The following is a 20,922-nucleotide window of genomic DNA, read 5'->3' as shown; positions in this document are numbered from 1 at the left end:
ACGTCCCCGCCACTAAGTGCCCGAATGACTGCTCATGTACACTGCACGTCCCCGCCACTAAGTGCCCGAATGACTGCTCACGTACACTGCACATCCCCGCCACTAAGTGCCCGAATGACTGCTCATGTACACTGCACGTCCCCGCCACTAAGTGCCCGAATGACTGCTCACGTACACTGCACATCCCCGCCACTAAGTGCCCGAATGACTGCTCACGTACACTGCACATCCCCGCCACTAAGTGCCCGAATGACTGCTCACGTACACTGCACATCCCCGCCACTAAGTGCCCGAATGACTGCTCACGTACACTGCACATCCCCGCCACTAAGTGCCCGAATGACTGCTCACGTACACTGCACATCCCCGCCACTAAGTGCCCGAATGACTGCTCACGTACACTGCACATCCCCGCCACTAAGTGCCCGAATGACTGCTCACGTACACTGCACATCCCCGCCACTAAGTGCCCGAATGACTGCTCACGTACACTGCACATCCCCGCCACTAAGTGCCCGAATGACTGCTCACGTACACTGCACATCCCCGCCACTAAGTGCCCGAATGACTGCTCACGTACACTGCACATCCCCGCCACTAAGTGCCCGAATGACTGCTCACGTACACTGCACATCCCCGCCACTAAGTGCCCGAATGACTGCTCATGTACACTGTACATGAGCAGCTCTGAGAATCAGCGGTTACAGTTCAATAATGATGCATCAGTATTGAGGCATCCATTAATAAAAGAGTGAAGCTTTTGTAAAATGAAATGTAATTGATAAAATAATTAAAAGAGAACTATGAGGCGAGGGATTTCCACTCCTCCTCATAGTTCGAGCCGACCTGTGACAATGAGACTGTCGCAGGTCGGCTCAATAGATCGGGAGGTGAGTGAACACATATCGTCGCTCACTCACTTCTCGATCCATCCCTACAGAGAGCCGTGACGATCACTCACAGCTCCCTGCAGGGATTCCCCCCTTCACGCTCCGATCCTCCAGCGCTGTCTGGCGGAACGGACGGGGGAGGGGGCGGCACAGCTGGCTCTGCCTCTAGATAGGCAGAGCCAGCTGTCACGCAGCTGGGTGGATCTCGACAGTAATGTTGGGATCCGTCCCGGCTGCGGCGGTCTCAGTATACCGCGAGCTGTAGCTTGCAATATACTGAGCTTTGGGTCACGGGATGACAATAGTTTATGTCCTCCCGTGACCCTTAGGAGAACTAGGAAAAACACTTACCCCATAGTTCTCCTTTTAAGCTTTAAGAAGGCACAAGATTGCTTTTAGTCATCTGGTGTCTGATGGTGATAGCAGTGTGTTATGTACCGCACTTAGTATCACTGTTTGACAGCTGTACAGATTAGGAAACCCCGATGTGTAGCGGCTTTTTGCTACATGTTTCAGCATAGAAACATTTAGCTACTTGTTTCTATGCTGAAACAATGTTTCAGCCTTCAGATCGTTCAGGGAACGTTCCAAAGTCTTTAGTGAGAGCTGAGTCTGACATACTACAGGATCGGCATTTCAGGATCGGTCACTAAGGTTATTATTGGCTGTTCTTAACTTTGGAGCAGCCTAATAATAATCAAAAATGTAAAACATGTATTCGTTTATCAAACAGTCATAGTGAGATCTATTCACAATGACTGCTTAATATAATTAACTAAAAAAATTGAGTAGCAGGTTTGTTTTTGTATTTTTTTTTTTTATTCAACCGCCTCATGATGGCGATGTTCAACGTATGTCACTAAGTGAGACACTCGGTCACACTTGGTGACATTGTAGGCCACCTAACCACTATGCGCTTTTAGAGAAATAACATAAAATGTTAGCTTTCAGTTTTAGGCCGAAAAGTACAGAAACATTTCTGAAATTCTAGCCATGTGAGGTGTTTCCAAATAAAGGTCAAATAAATGATTTTTTGTAATGCATTTTTTTTTTTTAGCTGTGGTATTTTTCTAAAAAATAATAATCAAAACTGGGGGAAAAAGTGTTTTTTTGTTTCGTTATTTTCCTCTTTTTGTAAAATATTTTATTTCTACTAAGTGAGGCATTAAAGGCAATATATTTATATCACATATGTGTGTCTATCTGTCCTCTAAAACACTTTGGGGGGAATTTATCAAAACTGGAGCAGAAGAATCTGGAGCAGTTGCCTATGGCAACCAATCAGCTTCTCTCTTCAGTTTGTTCAGTTAAGGTTTGAAAATGATAGGTGCATGCTGATTGGTTGCCATGGGCAACGGCTCCAGATTGTGTTTGCTCCAGTGAAAGACAGTTTGTATTTTGCCCGTAGTTCCACTTTACATTGAGCAGTTTTCCACAGATTTTATAAATAAGTTCCCAGATATTCATGGGGCTCAGAACATCACATTGTACCGGAGGATCTGATTTGCCTAACTTGCTGATTTGAACAATCTGTGTGATCATTTGTAATGCCGTCCTATTAATGCGTGCATTCTTTAGGTCTACCACTAGAGGTCAGTGTTCATCGTGGTGGAGTATGGTCAGACTTGTCAGCATCTGCTCACTGCACTTTATATAAGAATCAGTTTCCCGAAGCACCATATATTATTCATTCTTCTAAATGCCACTGCTGCAGGCTCATTTTGATAGCAGTTCCCATTATATTTCATTTATGTAAGCATCAGTTTGCAATATCATAACATAACTTTTAACAACCAGAATTGTTTTTCCAATTTACTAAAGTTTTTTATTGCTTGTGTAAGCTCAATTTATGTTATACATGATGTATTATAGATATTCTCAAGCCAAACTCCGGGGAAAACAAAAAAAAATGCCCTTTCAGTGGGCCTCTCCCAGCACTGTAAGGGTGAAATGCTTGTTATCCCCCCAAATCTCTTTCTTACAATGCTCTTAGAATGCAAATGGGCCAGGCTCTTAGCTCAGATGGCCTAACCCTGCAACATTACAGAACATTCTCTCAGGCCCCACTCACACCAGGGTGGTTCAGTTGCATGGATTTGTCCATGCTGAACCGCCAACATGAACGATCCCATACATTCCTATGGGGACCATTCATGCGAACGCGTGGCTCCGCACAATCCGAACCACCTGTCTTCCGAAATGCTCCCTGAGCCTTTTTTCCCTTATCAGCGCGTATTCTATATAGATTCAAATGGAAACGCGCTGATCAGTGTGTTTTTGGGCGTTTTATTTGCGTTTCAACGCTGAAGCGCAATTAAAACTGCCCAACACCACCCTTTTAAAATTTGTGCGGAAGCCGCGCTAAAACGCATCTGCCCTTGTGTGAAAGGCCTCATTCACCCCAAGGTGGATGCGTTTTAGTGCGGTTTGCACACACATTTTAAAAGGGCGTTTTTAATCGCTTTTCAGCGCTGATACCTAATTAAAAACTGAGACGAACTCTCTGATCAGCGCGTTTCCATTCAAATCTATATGGAATCCGCTTTGAAAAAAAGGCTCAGAGAGCATTTCGGGAGGCAGGTGGTTCGGATTGTGCGGAGCCACGCAATCGTATGAACGGTCCCCATAGGAATGTATAGGACCGTTCACGTTGGCCGTTCACTGCGACCGAACCGCCCTGGTTTAATCAGGGCCTAAGGCACTCCCACAGTCTCAGGCATGTCATCAAGTACAGTAAGGACCAATAGCCCTACATTGTAAGCGAGGATACCAAGGGGCTTCTCACAACTCCGACCGTCAGGGAGAAGAGTTGAGCACCAGGCAAGCGAGGGATAAGATAAATAAAAGTCCTTTTTTTCTGGGCCTACAACAACTACAGAAAACATCAAAAGTTAGGCTTGAGCTATACATTATAGGGAGCATTGGCTACCTGGCTCCTGGGATTTGTCCAGCCCTGCCCTAGGCAAAAATGACCATTTAACCATTGCAGTGCAGTGTGGAGGGGGAACCAACTGCAAGGGTATTTTTTATTTTTTTTTGTCTCTTTCCTAGGGTTCAGCTGTATGAGTATTTTCTATATGAAACTCAAACCACAAACATTCCAGCACATGGTCCCCTCTTTGTCATTACCCAGCAAACGTTTAACTAAACACAACCTTAAAAAAAAATCCATGAATAATACTTCGCTTTATGTCTCCTCTGACTATATTCCTCACTAGACTCGTGGCCCCGCCAGAATCTGCAGTATCTTATACTTCTGGGTTTGATGGATGCTCCTTCCTGCTGCACGGTAGGGCATCTCCTTCCAGCTGCTGCGTCAGTAGTGTGTCCTCTGCAGGGGCACAGTAGTGGCATGGCGGGCGAGGAAGGGTTAAGCGAGAAGAAGGCATCCGAAACATCTGGAAGTGTATGATACAGTAGATGCTTTTGGAGCAAATGAATGCAACGGGGGCAGTACTGGTACATACCATACATGTATTTTATAATGTTGTATTAAGTTAAATTGTGTAGGGTAATGAAAGAGTCTCTTTAAACTTGCCGATGAAGAAAAAAAAAAACTGTCATTAACCACTTGCTGTGGTTAGCGCCTTCTTGAATGCGGTTGGGCGTTTTTAAACGTCCCGTCCCATCCCGCTTGTGCCCGCCGGTAGGAATTCAGCCTGCAATGTAAACAGCCAGCGATGGCTGTTTACATACAAGCGTTCGGGCGTCTGTAAAGACGCCCGATCGCTTGTAATAAGCGTGCAGGTGTGCGGCCCCCTCTGCAGCAGCCGCTGCTTGCGATCCCGAGCTCCGCTGTGCCCGGTGCGAGCCCGTGACCATCACAGCAGCTCTGCGGCCAGCGATCAAACGGAGCTCAGTACAGGAGCTCCATTTGATCTCCTCTTCAGAATGCAGGAAGTGATGTGTGTTACATCACTTCCTGCATTCAGTGTCACTATGCGGTAGAGAAGCTGTTGAAGCAGGTGTTTGCTTCATCAGCTTCCCTGGGGGCCCCTAGGTGACATTAGGAATCTTAAAGACCCCTGATGTCTCCCTAAAGAGGACCTGTCACTAAAAATTGGCTATCACAAAGGGGCTTGTTAGTCCCCTATGTGATAGCAATAAAGTTAAGTGAAAAAGAAAAATGTTTAAAAGAATTAGTTACAAAAAAAATTAAGTCACATATAAAGGTAAAAAAAAAAATGTAAAAAATTGTTTAAGTCCCCCGCCCCCCACATACACATGCAAACATGCGTCAAGTGCGCAAACGACGATTGCATCCATTACGCCGCACATGTTGCGTATCGCCGCGAACGTCGCAGTGAGAGCAATTATTCTAGGGCCATCAATCACTGATAACACTAAACTGATGAGCGGTAAAAGCTTTTAAAGTGTCGCCTATGGCCAATTTTGGGTATGGTCGTTTTTGCGAGTTCACGGACGCACGCAATTTTAAAGCTTAACATGTTTGGTGTCTATTTACCCGACGTGACCCCGTCTTTTATATTTTGCCAAAAATGTGGGTAATAATAATTGTTTTATAACATAATGTAGCGAAAACAGGTTTTTTTTTCCAAATTTTCGGTACTTTTTTCATTATATAGTAAAAAATAAAACCCCCCAGTGGTAATTGAATACCACCAAAAGAAAGATCTATCTGTCCCCAAAAAATGGTATAAAATTTATTTCAGTACAGCGTTGCTTGACGGAATAAATGTCAAAGTACCGCAGCGCTGAATACTGAAAAATGGCCTGGCCAGGAAGGGGGTGTAAACACCCTGGTCAGCAAGTGGTTAAAAGAGAGATTGCCCCCTCATAAGAACCTGCTGGTTACTGCATTGCAGTTAATTCTGCGATGCAAACCATGAGTCGCTGTACTGGAACAAGTATGGAGATAAGAACGTCTGACTTGGATTTTTCTGATCTGCGTGCTTGATTGAGATCAATGGCTCAAATGATAGGGTCAGCATGATAGCCAGTCAACTAACCTATTTATCTGGTTAAACCTAAGTGTGCAATAATGCCAGCGAGTGTGCTCGTACACATTTCCTGCTTTCTTTACGTTTACCACTAGAGGTCACTCTTTAAATGAAAGACTGTGTCCCCATAGGCTGGAGTAAAGATTGGATATATAAAGCTGGCTCAGCAGTAATCCCTTGTTTGGATAATCTGATTTCACAACCATTTTGGGAACACTTAGTAAATGGAATTGCAGACAGTCTTTGCACACCATATCCCACTCCATGTGCACATCTCATCAGACACGATAATAAAGTTTTTTTTCTCCCACCAAAAGTAGCGATGCAGTTTTCTGTAAGCATTATCCAATTAACTGAAGCTATTTAAAACAACTGGTGCCCAAGCCTTAAAGCCCCCATATTGTTTCAGGTACCATTGTTGCTGCTGAGGAATTAAGCGAACCGAGTACGGTACTTTTTTAAATGTTTTCTTTAGGAAGAACAAGATATTTGATACATACACACCAATATAGGTAGGTAAACATGACCGCACAGCCATTACCAATTTATACAATGCTTTCTGGTGAAGTAGATCCCACCAAAGCAGTCTACTGTACAGTAATCATAAGCAAGAAAAAAGTAAGATAAATTGTATCAGAATGCATGTGCGCCCCTCGAGTTCTCTTATCAACTGCAATTGTATTAAGGACAAAGTAAAGGACCATAACCATAAGTGTCGGAACAGAATACAAAAAAAAAAGAAGCAGAAGTGAGAAAGAGCTAGTAGAAGAAACCCAGAGCATTAATAGAGAACTATAACTTTTTTGGCAGTAGTTCTCTGTAGGTTCACAGGAGGACATTTACACACAAAACTCTGCATATAGCGGGCTATTGCCTGTTATATGCTGACAGCTCAGAGCCGTGCTGCAGCCGGGAAAGATCCTGACAATACTGTCAGGATCCACCTCGCTGCCTGATTGACAGCTGACTCTGCCTCTCTTCATCCAGAGCCAGTTCTGTCCACCCCCTTCCATCTGTCGTTCCAGTCAACGCTATAGGAGGGGAATCCCTGCACTAGGAATGCACCAAAATTATGGCTGCCGAAACACATCGTCCGTAAATACGTTTGTTTTGTCTGAAAATTGCGGTGCATCCATAATTTCCTCCCTGCTGGGCGCTGTGTTTCCTCTGACACAGAGCAGTCCAGTGGGTAGGAAAGAAACCTTCTGAAAGTGGGGCAAGGAGGAGAGCGTCGTCAGCAGTCTGTGTCACAGGATGCCGAGCTCTCCTCCGCCCGTACGTCCATGCTTGGCCTCCTGTAACAGGCAGAGAACGTGGAGTAGACAGCTGTCATCGGAGGCTGAACATGCGGTTCGGGGGAGGATTCAGCTGTCTCCTCCCCCCTCTGCCTCCTTTGACAGCGCATCAGGATGGAGAGCGGATACAAGCACTCAATGATCAAGCTAATTACTGAGTGTTTGTAAATAATAGAGGACATAGTAAGTTTTCTGTGTCCCCAGTTATAAATGAACAGGAAGTGCTCAACATCACTTCTTGTTCATTCGTGATTGTGGACACAGTAACTCATACTATATCCACAGTTTATAAATGGACAGGAGCACTCCGTATAGAAGATTCCAGTTCATTAATAACAGGGGCTGCAGGAAAAGACATTTAGGAATCTACCTCTTCAATCTTTTCTATTTTAAAAGGGAAATATCAAAGGTCTGTTTAAACCCCTAATATTTCCTCAGAGCCCGCGACAGTAAAGTAAATAAATACAAATAAAATATTTAAAAATGTAACAAAGTTAGAAAAAAAAATTCCTATTTCGGTCTGAAAATTCCTTTTCGGTGCACCTCAGTCACCGCTTTCTGCAGGGAGAAGATTGTGAACTGAGCAATCAGCGGTATGTGATCATTCAGTTCTCAAATAATAGAGCCGACATGTGACCTCTTCAGTGTCATACGTCTACTGTAACTATAGGGATGAGTGTATTTCACTCATCCCATAGTTCTCCTTTAACATGCAAGAAGTAGGTTCCCGCTCAGCTTCCCCAGAGCCCCTCCCCATACTATCATCTCTGCTTTCCTGTCCATTATGTGCCCACCAATTCAGAAAACACTTGTGATGAAGTACATCTGATCCAAGAAAGCCAAGTCGCTATACAGTATACTTATCATATCTGCCATACAGGGACAAATTCCGTTATCTCCATGAGGTCATTAATTTTGCTGAACCACATATCCATGGAAGGTGTATCAGAGGACTTCCTTTTTGCTGGTACACATGCCTTAGCAGCATTTACCAGATGTATCAGCGGGAAGTTTTTGTATTGCTTTAGAGACGGATTGTTCAGCGTAGTGAGAACTTTGATGAAGGAATGTGTGTACGTCAGCCAGTCCACTTGATGTTCCTTCCTGCCCCAGTTTAAGAGGAGCTCAAATATGGTAATGAATGAGCACAACCGCAAATCTAATGATGCATTTTTTTGTATTAAAGTTGAAAAGAATTCGTAACAAAAAGAACCAAAATACTCGTGTCAAATGACAGATATGATATGCAACAGTGTAGCACAATCCGCCATTAGGCCTAGGCATATATATTTGGTAAAAAATACATAAGGAATATCCAAGTAGTATAGCAGTCGGGTAAAATGTGAGGTCCAAAAAACATGTCCCCTTGGTCAAGGAGGACCTGCAGGGCATTATCCCCTCTCCATTTATATGGTGATGCAGGCCGGCCCATCTGACGTGCTGTGGAGCCAGAAATGACGCCATGATGCATCACTTCCTATAAGTGAGTGAGGATGGTACCCTTCTGGATTTATAGCGCCTCTCGAAAAGTATTCATATATGCTTTCATGTATGGTATGCAAGGGACAAACTAACCAAACCAGTTTTGCTGATTCCCTGATTTTAGCAATCCCCTACATGGCAAGTAAATAATTCCTGGTGATTTGTGCCATCTTTGAGTCCATATTACTACCCATGTTGGCTGTTCCATATTGTCCTTTGTGAACCCATTCTGTTATTGAAAGTTTTTTTTTGTAATCTCGGACTGTCTTGTTTGGCACTCACATTGGTCTTTATATACTGTAGGTGAATCTTCAATTCTGGTTCCCCTTGTTTGAGGGACATTCCATTTTTGTTGAGAGCGGCCTCACCAGAGCCATGGTGCTTTATCACATTCTGACCGATCTGAATCTTTGAATCCAGCCCATAACCTCTTCTTGTTCCAGCCATAACAAGCCTGGTGCAGGCTCAGCCCACTAGGCTCTTCCTAGAGCTTAAACATCACTTTTAGGCTGACTGACACATTAAAGTGACTCTGTCACTTCCGGAAAAAAATTAAGCAAAGAAGCGCCTGTAAAGGTGTAAATTTACATGCCTATGCTGCCGATTCTTCTGTGTTGCTTCCTTCTCTTCCACTGCCAATGAGTTGTCCCCATCCGCCAATCAGCCTATACGGTTCTGAAACTTTGCTATACGATGTGACAATTCTTTTGTCATTAAAGAACATTGACTGAAATTCTCATTGGAGTGCAGGTGACTTTTTGACTACGAGATGCCTGGTGCCTTCTGCCTGCTGTGGTTCAGTCTGCCAATTCCTGTAGCGATGTAGAGGTCAGTGGATTGAACCACAGAGTGCAGAGGGGGACCAGGCAGTCGTAGCTCTTCTGCAGAGCTAGGCAGTGCAGATGGGGGCATAGGTAAGCATTAAAGGAGAACTATGGGGTCAGTGCTTTTCCCCATAGTTCTCAGGGTAACGTGAGGACACAAACTAGCGTCCTCCCTTTACCCTAAGCTCAGTACCTGTCCCCTCCCCCGTCCGTTCCGCCAGTCAGCGCTGGCGGATCGGAGGGGGGAATCCAGTCCCTCCCCTGTCACGGCAGAGAGCCCTGTCACGGATCGAGAGGTGAGCGAACGCCGGTATATGTTCGCTCACCTCCCGATCTACTGAGCCGACCTGTGACAGTCTCATTGTCACAGTTCGGCTAGAACTATGAGGTGTGTGAAAAGCACTCACCTCATAGTTCTCCTTTTAACCATGTTCTTTTACAGGCAATTCTTTATTTTTGTTCAGAGTGACAAAGTCAGTTTAAAGGAGATGTATTGGGAAAGTAAAATATACTCTTCCTAATACTACTAGCTAGCATGGGACACTACAGCTGCCACAAGCCATTAGTAAATGTACCCCTGTGACCCAAAAGAGAGGTAAACCCCAAAAAAGTTTTGGTTTTACTTCTCCTTTAACGACAGATACATTTTAAAGCTAGGCATTGACATCAGGGGGAAATTTGGTGGGTGGATAAGATTCCGACTGCTGGAATCTGAAAGGTCTTTCCAGAAACATGCGTTCCTGGGTCACCTGTGAATGCATGTTAGAGGAGGGAAGGTAGAGCGCAAGACAACGCTGCCTTTTATCCGGGAGAAGATAAGTCATTCAAAAAGATCTGAATGTGTTTGCCTGAGGCGCTAGATTTTCCATTACTTTCCATCCATTCCATCTTCTCATGATTGTGGGAAACAAGTTTAGTGTGTAGAGCTCACTAGCTCTTGTGAGGATTTGCTCATGAAACAGGGCACCGCCTAACTGAAGAACCCAGGGTAAAAGTCTATAGGAAAAAGATCTAATAGGAGCACCACACCAATGGTCAGAGAGTCCCAAAAAAGTCATTAGTGCATATTAGGTTTACGTTAAACGGCCAACATGTCATGGGGGACCTCTGGCACTCCCCTTTCACCAGGGCTTGGATACAGTGTCAACTCAAAGTTAAAGGACTCACCTAGGATATTGGTGGACCTGATGACCCAACACAGCCAATTGCTATTTCCTCAAGCTGGCCAGATATTCAATGGCCGCCTGATGGTGCCAGATGACATATGGATAGTCGCCCAGTGATCATCTCATGTCATTTGGGCCTTAAGTTATTTGGAAGTCTTTAGTGTGAGATTTCCTTCCGGGGAAATCTTGGCTTTGAATCTTAAGCTGTGTGAATGTCGCATGTTCCCATGAACAGGCTCCCATTCACAAGGAAGTGACAAGTGTGTCCAGGCCGTCATTAGGAGCCTCACTCTCTTTTCACGAGATATTGGCCAGACAACTTCCTCCTGCTCTTCTTTGATGGTGGTGAGGATGTAAGAATAAGGGGGAGTGCAGTACAGTCCTTTTTTATTGTTATTAAGAGCAGTATGTGAAGAGGAAGCTCTCGGACTAACTGTACGTCAATTGCCCACTCAATGTGCTTTGAAGCCTGCAGCCCAAAGGGCTATTACAGGGATGAAGTGACATTGGAGTACTCTGGGTTGGTACTAAGGTTGTATTTCTACACTTGGAAGACATATGTGTAGTAAAAGTGGGAATTATCTTGCCAGAATTTACGGCTAATGGAATAGATTAAACCGCCGGCTTCAAAGCATTAAATTTAAATCTGTGCAGTTAGTTGAACATTGATAACGCTTTAATTCTTCTCTTCATTATTAATGAATGACACGGTACTGTACTCTAGTACCAGGACCTCTGTATGCCGTAAACTATATATACAACTCCTCTGAGGCTTTTTGATGAGCTCATTAGTTATACGAATTGCTCTATTACTCTGTGTACATCCTGTAATATTATAAAACAAAGTTGGCATGCATGGGCAGGTAGAGCCTATGTTATTCAGGCCATTTAATTTATCTCTGAATTCCCAGGATCAGTCACGAAGCGTGAAACAATTGCAGGGTTAGAGAATTGTGGGTGCAGGTAATTGTGTAGGTTATATAACTGTACAGTTTCATCACCTTGTCATTCATTTGGGGTTACATCTTCAGTGGGTGCAATTTGTTTGCCCACGGATCATACAGTTGAAAGGAGCAATTGGTATTGGTTATACTGTATGGAGATCTTCCCAGGCAAAGCTTTTTTTGGAGGTTCTCCAGTTAACGTTTTTAATGAAGCCTTTGGGAAGAGACAGTAAATGGGTTTGTTAGCATTTTGTGTTCGAGCCGCGGGACCATGGCACTAGTACAATGGTAACGTTTGATTTATGGAGGTTGTCGGCATAATTTTCCTGGGTGGAGCAGACTTACAATTTTTCTTCGTGTGTAGCAGAAAGGAGAATATAGAATCCCGTGTTCACTTCTGGAGACCTCACTTTCAAAAATATGTTCATAAGAGAGAACGAGTCCAAAAACAGTCAAGGGTCTAAGGCCAGGTTCACACGTGGGCGTTCGGTGACAGCGCGGCAATCGTCCACGATACCGTGTGGATTGCCCTGCGGTTATGGAGTCCCCCAATAAAATGGGCAGACTCGGTGGACCACTTGGTCTCTTTTTGCCATTACTCTTTTATGTTTCTATAGGATGAACTCTATAGACTTGTGTCTTTTTTTTAACCTATGTAACTGTTTCTGTAAAATAGAGCGAAGCTTAGTTAGAAAAAAAAAGACTTTCGCTTCTAGTAACCAATCATTTTCCACCATTTAGCACTGTCCAGTTTTTACAAATCCTGTTTTTTTTTTTGTTTTTTTTCCTCCCCAAAATCAGTGTGATAGTTTGCGGGAACGTCAGTCACCTACAGGTACCCGGGCCCTTATCAGTGGTGCTGCTTTATAGAGGCAGTATGAAAACACACATGGGTAGTCGCACCATTTTCCAGGTAGCTCTGAGCATACAGATGTATACAGCGAGGAGTCTTTAATGTCTGAGGCGCATTTGCATCCTGTTGACACCTCGGCTTCCTCTCCTGGCCTTTGATATGCATAGGGTATCACCTTGATGTGACTGGCCCACTTGTCACCATCTCTGGCACACTCCTAGGTGTGCAGATGGCAAGCGCTCTTTGTCTTTGATGTTTATTGTGTGTTTAGCAGCACACTTCTCAGATGTCCTTCCTTTCACGCATTGTGCGTAGAACAGCCTTTGTCCCGGAGCTGGTGTTAAACCCACTTCTGTCCATCTGACTGAACATGATACGATCCTATAGATGTGAAAGCTGGTGCTCTCTGGCAGTTGTGATGTATAGCTGTAAAAGTCTATGCATTATTCAACTGCTCAAAGTAGATAAAAACCCTTACTGAATGACACTTAGCATGCTAAAGCACCGTGTATCATAAACCATTGCCGTTTTTGTAATGAAATCCTTTTTTTTTTCTTTTTTTTTTTTAAAGGGCCCATTCACTCTTGCGCACGTACGTGTTAACGTGCATTGCCACAACACAGGCCAACCCACCTGCTGTATGTGCGATGTGTTGAGATGTTGTTCATTATAAATTATTATTATATAGCGCCAACAGTTTGCGCAGCGCTTTACAATATAAGGAAGACATTACAATACAATTCAAGACAAGATGGTAAGGAGGGCCCTGCCCGTGATAGCTTACAATCTAAAGGGAGGGGCAGGTGATACATGAGGAGGTAGCTGTGTGGGAATGAATTGTATGAGAAAGTGATAGTTCAGTGGTTAGGTCGAGGTGGGATAGGCTTCCCTGAAGAGATGAATCTTTAGGGATAGCCTAAAGGCAGTGAAGGTGGGAGATAGACGGACAGGTTGGGGTAAAGAGTTCCAGAGGATGGGAAAGACTCTAGTGAAGTCCTGGAGGCGAGCATGGGTGGAATATTGTACACTTGAGCCCCACATGCTGTAGCACACTGCAACACACACATACGGTACTGTGCATTGTTGCCGTGCTGCATTTTGAAAAATGGGTTGTGTGTTTTTTTCATCTGTTGTGTTGCTTTGGCAGCCCATTCCTAATGAATGGGTTGCCTTAACGCATGCCAAGCACGTGTGCAATGACGCACCTCAACAGAATGAGCCCTAAATCCTGTTTTACATCTCAGTGCAGCCTCTTTTCAGTCACTTCGGGTCTACAGGCACCCCAAGGATAGCTAAATGGCATTTCTCAGGGCGGGTTTCCTGATAACAATGGACCATGTCGTCGCAATGTGTTTTAAATCGGCCTTTTGTGTACATTTAAAGTCCTTAAGACACGATGGTAATGCAGGAGCACAATTGGGAGACGGGGACAAAATGCTCTAAGTAGATGCATCTTGCTGCACTCCTTACCGGATCCGTATGTGACCTGTGCATACAGGCGGGTGCTTGTAGTGACCAATGGCGCTGTGATAAGTATACAAATATAAAGGATGTCACCAGCACACCGTTCTTAAAGTGATCGGCAAAAGTCCATTTTAATGAAACATTGCCATTCAATTGCAAGCGCTTTTGGGCCTGACGGGGTCCCCTTCATCAGGCTCAGAATGACCACATGCCAGTCATTCTGAGCCTGAAGAAGGGGGCCCTTTGAGGCCCTGAAAGCACTTGCAATTGAATGGCAAGTTTTAATTTAAAAGGGGCAAAATGCTGTCACCCTATAAGTGTCTGAACAAGGATGGCAGTATCACCAGTAGTGATGAGGTCGGGCGTGTTCGCAAGCGCCTCGTGCCGAGCCCGCCAGGAAGCCGTCAGCGCGCAGGGCCAATCACAGGCACTGAGACATGTTCCCGGTCCGCAGCTGCAGAGATCGGAAAATGGCTCAGTGCCTGTGATTGGCCCTGCGCGCTGACGGCTTCCTGGCAGGTTTGGCACGAGGCGCTTGCGAACACGCCCGAGCTCATCACTAATCACCAGGTATTATTTGAATGGAAGCAGCAGATTTAAAGCTGAATTCCAGGTATGCTTTATTTTGCACACTTACATTGGTCTAGCTTGGCCCAATGTGAATATGCATATGTCATACTTGGTTGGCTGCTAGGGCAGGTCATGATGTTGCCATCACTCGTCCAATCAGAAAATGCCTTGTATTCATTGATAGACATACTAGGCCAGGCGTAGGTAACCTTAGCACTCCAGCTGTTTTGGAACTACAAGTCCCACGAGGCATTGCAAGACCATGAGAGCTGCAGGCATGACTCCCAGAAGCATAATGGGATTTGTAGTTTCACACAGTTGGAGTGCCAAGGTTGCCTACCCCTGCACTAGGCGTTCTCTGGTCGATGTGCCGAGTCAGCGGCCTCCCTGAGGGAAAGCCACTCAATACAGGACCAAGAGGATCGTGGCCAGCATTAAAGTAGCTCCGGCTAGTACAGTGCTCCACATCATCCCTGGGGGCCAATCGGCTATGACATATACTTACATTGCGGCAAGCTGGACTAATGTAAGTATGCCAAATAATGCATACCTGGAGTTCAGCTTTAAAAATATTGAGGGACTTATACAATCACATTGATGGGTTAAGCGTTGTGTGATTGGGTTTACATTCAGGGAGTCATCAGTCCATGCAGCATGACTTCCTCTGCTGAAGGTGAGCTTTGTAAGAGAGCGTCTTGGATTTAGGGGCTCCTGGGGTGCTCCAGCATCCATATGAAGATATGTTCAGGCGCTCATGCATCTAGATGTCGGCCACATTCATCTAGATAAACAGTATGTAGATGCATCCAAGTGTAAGTGTTGATTCAATTAGCCCCAAACCTCCAAGTTACTAGTATGCGCTTCCTAATCTAATATCATTTATAATTTCCCCTTTGTCTTTGCAGATACCTGATGAGTTTGACAACGGTGAGTTACAGAACATCCGCTGTGTTTGTTTCAGTATAAAATGTCCGAGTTCCTGTAATAATTGCAGAAAGAAGCCAAATTCACCAAAATTCTTGTCGAAGTTTCTGGTGTGAATAAACCCTAAAGACTACAAGTACACTGAATTATTACAGAGCCGAGTATTGGGACTGAAGTAACATGATGAATTTGGCTGCCTTTCCTGTGACTAAAAAAATCTTCATACCGCGTGACTCGGGGCCGTCACCGAGATAACTGTGCAAAGCAGCAACTCGTACCGACCAATCACATTTCTTCTTTTATACTCTGACAGCACCGAGATAATCCTCCATTGCTTCATTAAACCAGCTTCACGATCGGACTTGACTGATAGGATCGTCTGTCTGTCTATTTATCTCGTCTATCTGTCTCTTCTGTCTGTCTTTCTATCTATCTCGTCTATCTGTCTCTTCTGTCTTTCTTTTTGTCTGTCTATCTATCTCGTCTGTCTGACTATCTATCTGTCTGACTATCTGTCTGACTATCTGTCTGACTATCTATCTGTCTGACTATCTATCTATCCTATCCTATCCTATCTCTCTATCTATCTCGTCTATCTATCTCGTCTGTCTGTCTATTGATCTCGTCTGTCTATTTTGTCTGTTTATCTCGTCTGTCTGTCTATCTATCGATCTTGTCTGTCTATACATCTAATCCCGATATTGTTTTTCAAACAAGTTGTGCTGATTTGTCTGCGAATTGTGGACTGAGAGTGATATTTAGGACATATGAGTTATATTTAGATTTGTGCCCCACATGCTGCTCCTAAGTGCTTACACCATATGAAAGCAGGATGCTAGTTCTGTGCGGAGGGGCTTTTAAATTAGGATAAAATCCAGTTGGTTGCTCATATTGAAGAGAAAGGTAAAGTGAATTTGAATAACTTATAACACCGTGTCCACCTTTCCAGTTATGATTGCTGTCTCTCTTCCTCGCCTCCTCCAGTCTCTTCTTTTAATTCAGTATTCTGATTTTTGTCTTTATGCTTTGGATTCCAGACCCTCCAGTCATACAGCATCTTAGAAGAACGTATCAATATTTTAAAGATTATCGGCAGGTAAGTTTGGCCTTCATCCTGTTGTCTGTGTTACAGAACCTCGGGGTACAGCCATATTAATAATGCAGTACATAATGGCTCCCAGTACGTCATAACACAGAAGTCTGTTGCCAATCAGTATATGGTATGCGATGTTGGGATGGTAAGGTACGCAGTTACAGTAAACCTGCACGGAGAGAAATATAAACGTTGCCATCTCTGGCCTCTGCTTCTGAAAATGTTAGTTGGAACTGCTTAGAATGTCAGTCATGTACATATCGGGTTAGTGTCAAAGTTAATTTTCTGTAATGGAGCATTGTCCAGCTATGGAGAGAGATAACTCGATGACAGAGACTTCTACTAATTGTAGGAAAGTATGGGCATCAATGTAAGAGAGTTGGTGGAACACTTATATTGCAGTGCCGTGGATGTATGTTCAATTTCCATCAAATATTCTGTTAGTGTGAGATTACCGTGGTCCTGTTGATTTCCTCCTCGGATTATAAATTCTGCTTCTGTCCCCATAGAGAAGATCTTAGGCCCCCTGACATGTTGGGTTAAGATGGCCAAACCCCACCTAAAATCTGGCCTATATCATATATGTTGGCAGAGTAGTGTGTTACTGTGCATTGTGGTCTGCAATGCCGGTGCATCAGTTGTTCCCTGGTGTAATGCGCTGTGGTGTTATTTTTCCACCGGTTCAGTGTGTTAAGTTGCCATTAAAAGAGAATGGCTCCTCTCAAGGGCACACGGGCTGTGGTAACACTCCTTAAATGTATCTTCTCACATTACCGCAATGCATAGCTCTGAATGGGCCCTTACTCTTCTCACACCTCTAACCCGGGCAGGAAGTAAGGGGAAATCTCCCTCATAGGGACATAGAAATATAATCATGACCGAGGTTCTAAAGGTTCCTCACACTGCTAGAAAACTTACTTTTATTGCTGCCTGCGTCCACATTCGGGAATTTACACTCACTGACTGTCTTGTCTGGCACCCTTTATATAGGTAAAATATAAGGAAAAAATCTCCCATTGGGACTCAAACAGCAGCGAGATCAAGGAATGTAGTAGACGAGGAACAACACGGCATCAACTGAGAGTCCAAGAGTATTCATTTCATTACAAAACTCTGATCTGACCAGGGTTCCCCATCATGCTGGCATTCTCCTTCACCTGGCAGATTTGTTCGGTATCATGTTGGGATTTGCACAGCTCCCGTTGTACTTCTGGCCTGCACAGATGTAAGCACTGCAAGTCTCATAGACCCCAGTACAAAATTCATGTCTCGGCTTCCCTCTTCTCCTGGCCATTCACAGAACCTATTCATTTTATAAATGGCCTGAAGGAGAGAGGTGGAGACGTGAATGTAACAATGGGGCGTATGAGACCTGCAGCGCTTACATCTGAGTGGGCCAGAAGTACAGCTGGACCTGTATTAATCCTGGAATGATACTGAGCACATTTGGTGGAGGTAGAAGGAAGCCAGCATGACGGGGGTTGCTTTAAACCCTCCTTTGTTTTTGCATGTATCTAGTGTTAGCAAGCAGTAGATATATGCAAAACGATGACAAAAAAAGCTTTTTAAAAGGGTTAATACTTACCTGTGTCTTCACTGTGTGCTCCCGTCCGAACATCTGAAAACTTCTCGGGCGGGCGCATGCGCAGTTCAGATGTTCGGTCGGGAGACAAGGAGAGACACAAGGTAAGTCTATGGAGCAGCGTGCACCCGCACAGACACGTGGGACGTCCGCGCTGGATCGGAGACCCGCACCAGCGCTGGAGGGACAGCTAAAAACTCCTGGCAAGAAGATTAATTGTGCCTGGAGTTAGACTTTAATAATAATTTTTAGAGGTAAAGAATGATCCTAGAAGTTGGAAAGCGGGCTGCAACACATCCCTTTACCAAAATCAGCACCTGGGACCCTCAAAACCTCTGAAATGCATTGGCTTGTCAGAGCAAAGTTTTATGATTAAATACATTCTCTTGGACTCTCAATATGTGGTGTGGCAATCCTTCTTTTTTTCCTCTACTTTCTTGGGTTTTTATTTAATGTGTCCCATGGGGGCTACTTCATGCTTGACAACTTCCTATCCAGAGTCGCAGAGCTTCAAAATACAGTTGTGGTGTCATACTGTTGGACATAACTGTACTTGAACCCATCGCCTCCCACCCATGAGAAGTTTACAGGGGTTCCAATCCTTCCATGCGCTTCTTTAACTTCAACAACTTGGCTGGAGGGAGTTGGGCTTTTAATTGGCTTTTGAAAGCTTATGAAACCGATTTGTCTTGTGAATTGCTGCTTCTTGTAGTAAAAGCTCTGATGCTTCAGTATGTTCAGCATTTTGTACTGGGCTTAAATGGAAGTGTCACATGAAGTTTAATAAGTAACGGGATACATCCTCATTGTTTCTTTTCTTTGTGGTAGATGATCATTGAACCCACAAGTCCTAAACTTCTTCCAGATCCATTAAAAGAGCCATATTACCAGCCTCCCTACACACTAGTGCTCGAGATGAAGAATGTGTTGCTGCACCCGGAGTGGTCGGTGAGTGATCCAAACTATTTATAATCCCCTGTTTCAGATGAATAATATGGTGCTCCCAGACACAAGAGGTAGGTACCGGAGTTCTCCATCAAAGTCATGAAAGAACAATGTTTTATACCCACTGGAAGGAACTCTTGGAAGCCCCTTCAGCTGAAATGTGTTATTCTCTGACTGCACAGTTGTAAAATGTTGCCTGGCACCACAACAATTCTTGGAAGCCGTGCAGGGACAAGGATGTGTACGAGGTATTCGTGTCTAGGTGTCAGTGATAGTGTGTGCCAATACCTGACCATTTCATAAATCTGAGTCCTTGACAGATAATAATTTTGCTGAAGGAATACTGGTAAATTTGGGGATTTTGGCATAACTGCAAATAGTTTGAGTAAAGATGGGCAGACTTTAGTTGGTGGGAGCAGAGCTGGATCATCCATAAGACAACCTAGACAGGAGCCAAGGGCCAGGTGGATGCCCGGGGGCTCGGCTACAATCTGTGTGCTCCTGGTGTAAACCAGGGGATAGAGCAGTTGGTCTATGCTGCCTATAACTACATAAGGGAGGATACACTTGTAGACAGTTGGAGTCTGAGGAATGACTATGCCAGTACAGAGAATGCTAATAGGACAGCTTCTATGTGCTTATTACAATCCCCATCAATGCCAATTAAAAGGATGGGGGGGGTTAAAGTTGCTACCTTGCCTAGGCCACCATTCTGCCCTAATCTGTTTCTTTTTGGTGTTACCCTTAAACATCATCACAAAATTGGTAACACGTATGACATGTTGTTTCAGATATGGGATGATTGATAAAGTGGAGCAATGCAGGGTAAATGGCATGTTATTTAAGTCTTGATATGAGTCTTTTAGGGTTCTCTGCTGTCAATGTGCGGGTCGATCTGCACTGTGTATTCTGCTGCTGTCTTTATTCTGAGTTCTCTAAACATTACTGGTGTTCCATCCACTGTCTTCCTGTACTAATGCTGCTTTTTGCTCTCAGTTAGAAACAGGATGGAGGTTTAAGAAGAGGGCTGGTATTGACAACTTGTTCCAGCAACTTGCCCCTCTCTATGAGATCGTCATATTCACCGCAGAAACAGGCATGGTAAGTGTAAGCTTTGTTATGTCATAGTGCCTCCTTTTATCTGCTAAGGTCATAACAGGGGCCTGCACATATCTTTATTCTTGTGGGTGACCTGCCTTAGATTCTAAATGGATTTTTCTCTAAGTGCTCGTGCACACCCCAACCATTGTGCTGCATTGGATATAAAAAATAGGACAGGTTGCATTTTATCGCAGCATATTGCAAGACTCTGCAGCATGTGTGGGAAGGAAGACAAAAAGTAAGGGGGACAAAAAGTATCCTTCAAGCCTTGTTTAATAGGGATTGTAAAATCACATACGAATTTGTGTGCATTATTCGCATTTAACACGTTCACTATGGTGTGCATGAGCCCAAATTGTGGATGGCTTTATTATTTTGGAGAATTGCCAAGGTGTCCCAGAACTATATTTTGCAGCATATGTGTTCCTTAATCCTCTGTATGCCTTGCTTGGGTTCTCATGCGTGGAGTGATTTAAAATGTATGGGTTTTTTTTTCTTCCCTAGACCGCATTCCCTCTCATTGATAGCATGGACCCCCATGGTTTTGTATCATACAGACTATTCCGAGATGCAACACGTTATACAGAAGGCCATCATGTAAAGGTAAGAAAATGTCTTGGCTAATTTAGAGGTGCCAGGACACGGCATGAATACTGCAGTGGTGCCGGTACAAAGCATGCATACTGCAGTGGTGCCGGTACAAAGCATGCATACTGCAGTGGTGCCGATACAAAGCATGCATACTGCAGTGGTGCAAATACAAAGCATGACTATTGCAGGGGTACCAATACAAAGAATGAATACTGTAGGGGTGTCAATACAAAGAAT

At 44.2% G+C, this 20,922-nt stretch overlaps 1 protein-coding gene across 1 annotated transcript in view; it reads left to right on the top strand.

The window, feature by feature from the left end:
* The window catches only part of TIMM50 (translocase of inner mitochondrial membrane 50), a 31,934-nt gene that overhangs the window by 5,608 nt on the left and 5,404 nt on the right, over nt 1-20,922 (top strand). The window contains exons 4-8 of the mRNA XM_018576913.1: nt 15,355-15,376; nt 16,411-16,469; nt 18,877-18,996; nt 19,990-20,094; nt 20,599-20,697. Of these exons, the coding sequence (XP_018432415.1) occupies nt 15,355-15,376; nt 16,411-16,469; nt 18,877-18,996; nt 19,990-20,094; nt 20,599-20,697 (405 nt within the window). The remainder of the gene's footprint in view (nt 1-15,354; nt 15,377-16,410; nt 16,470-18,876; nt 18,997-19,989; nt 20,095-20,598; nt 20,698-20,922) is intronic.

This window comes from Nanorana parkeri, unplaced genomic scaffold (genome assembly GCF_000935625.1).
Source record: "Nanorana parkeri isolate BGI_ZX_2015 unplaced genomic scaffold, ASM93562v1 scaffold80, whole genome shotgun sequence".
NCBI classification, from domain to species: Eukaryota; Metazoa; Chordata; class Amphibia; order Anura; family Dicroglossidae; genus Nanorana; species Nanorana parkeri.
Note: the sequence above shows the minus strand (reverse complement) of the source record. Positions and strands in the feature narration are given on the sequence as shown.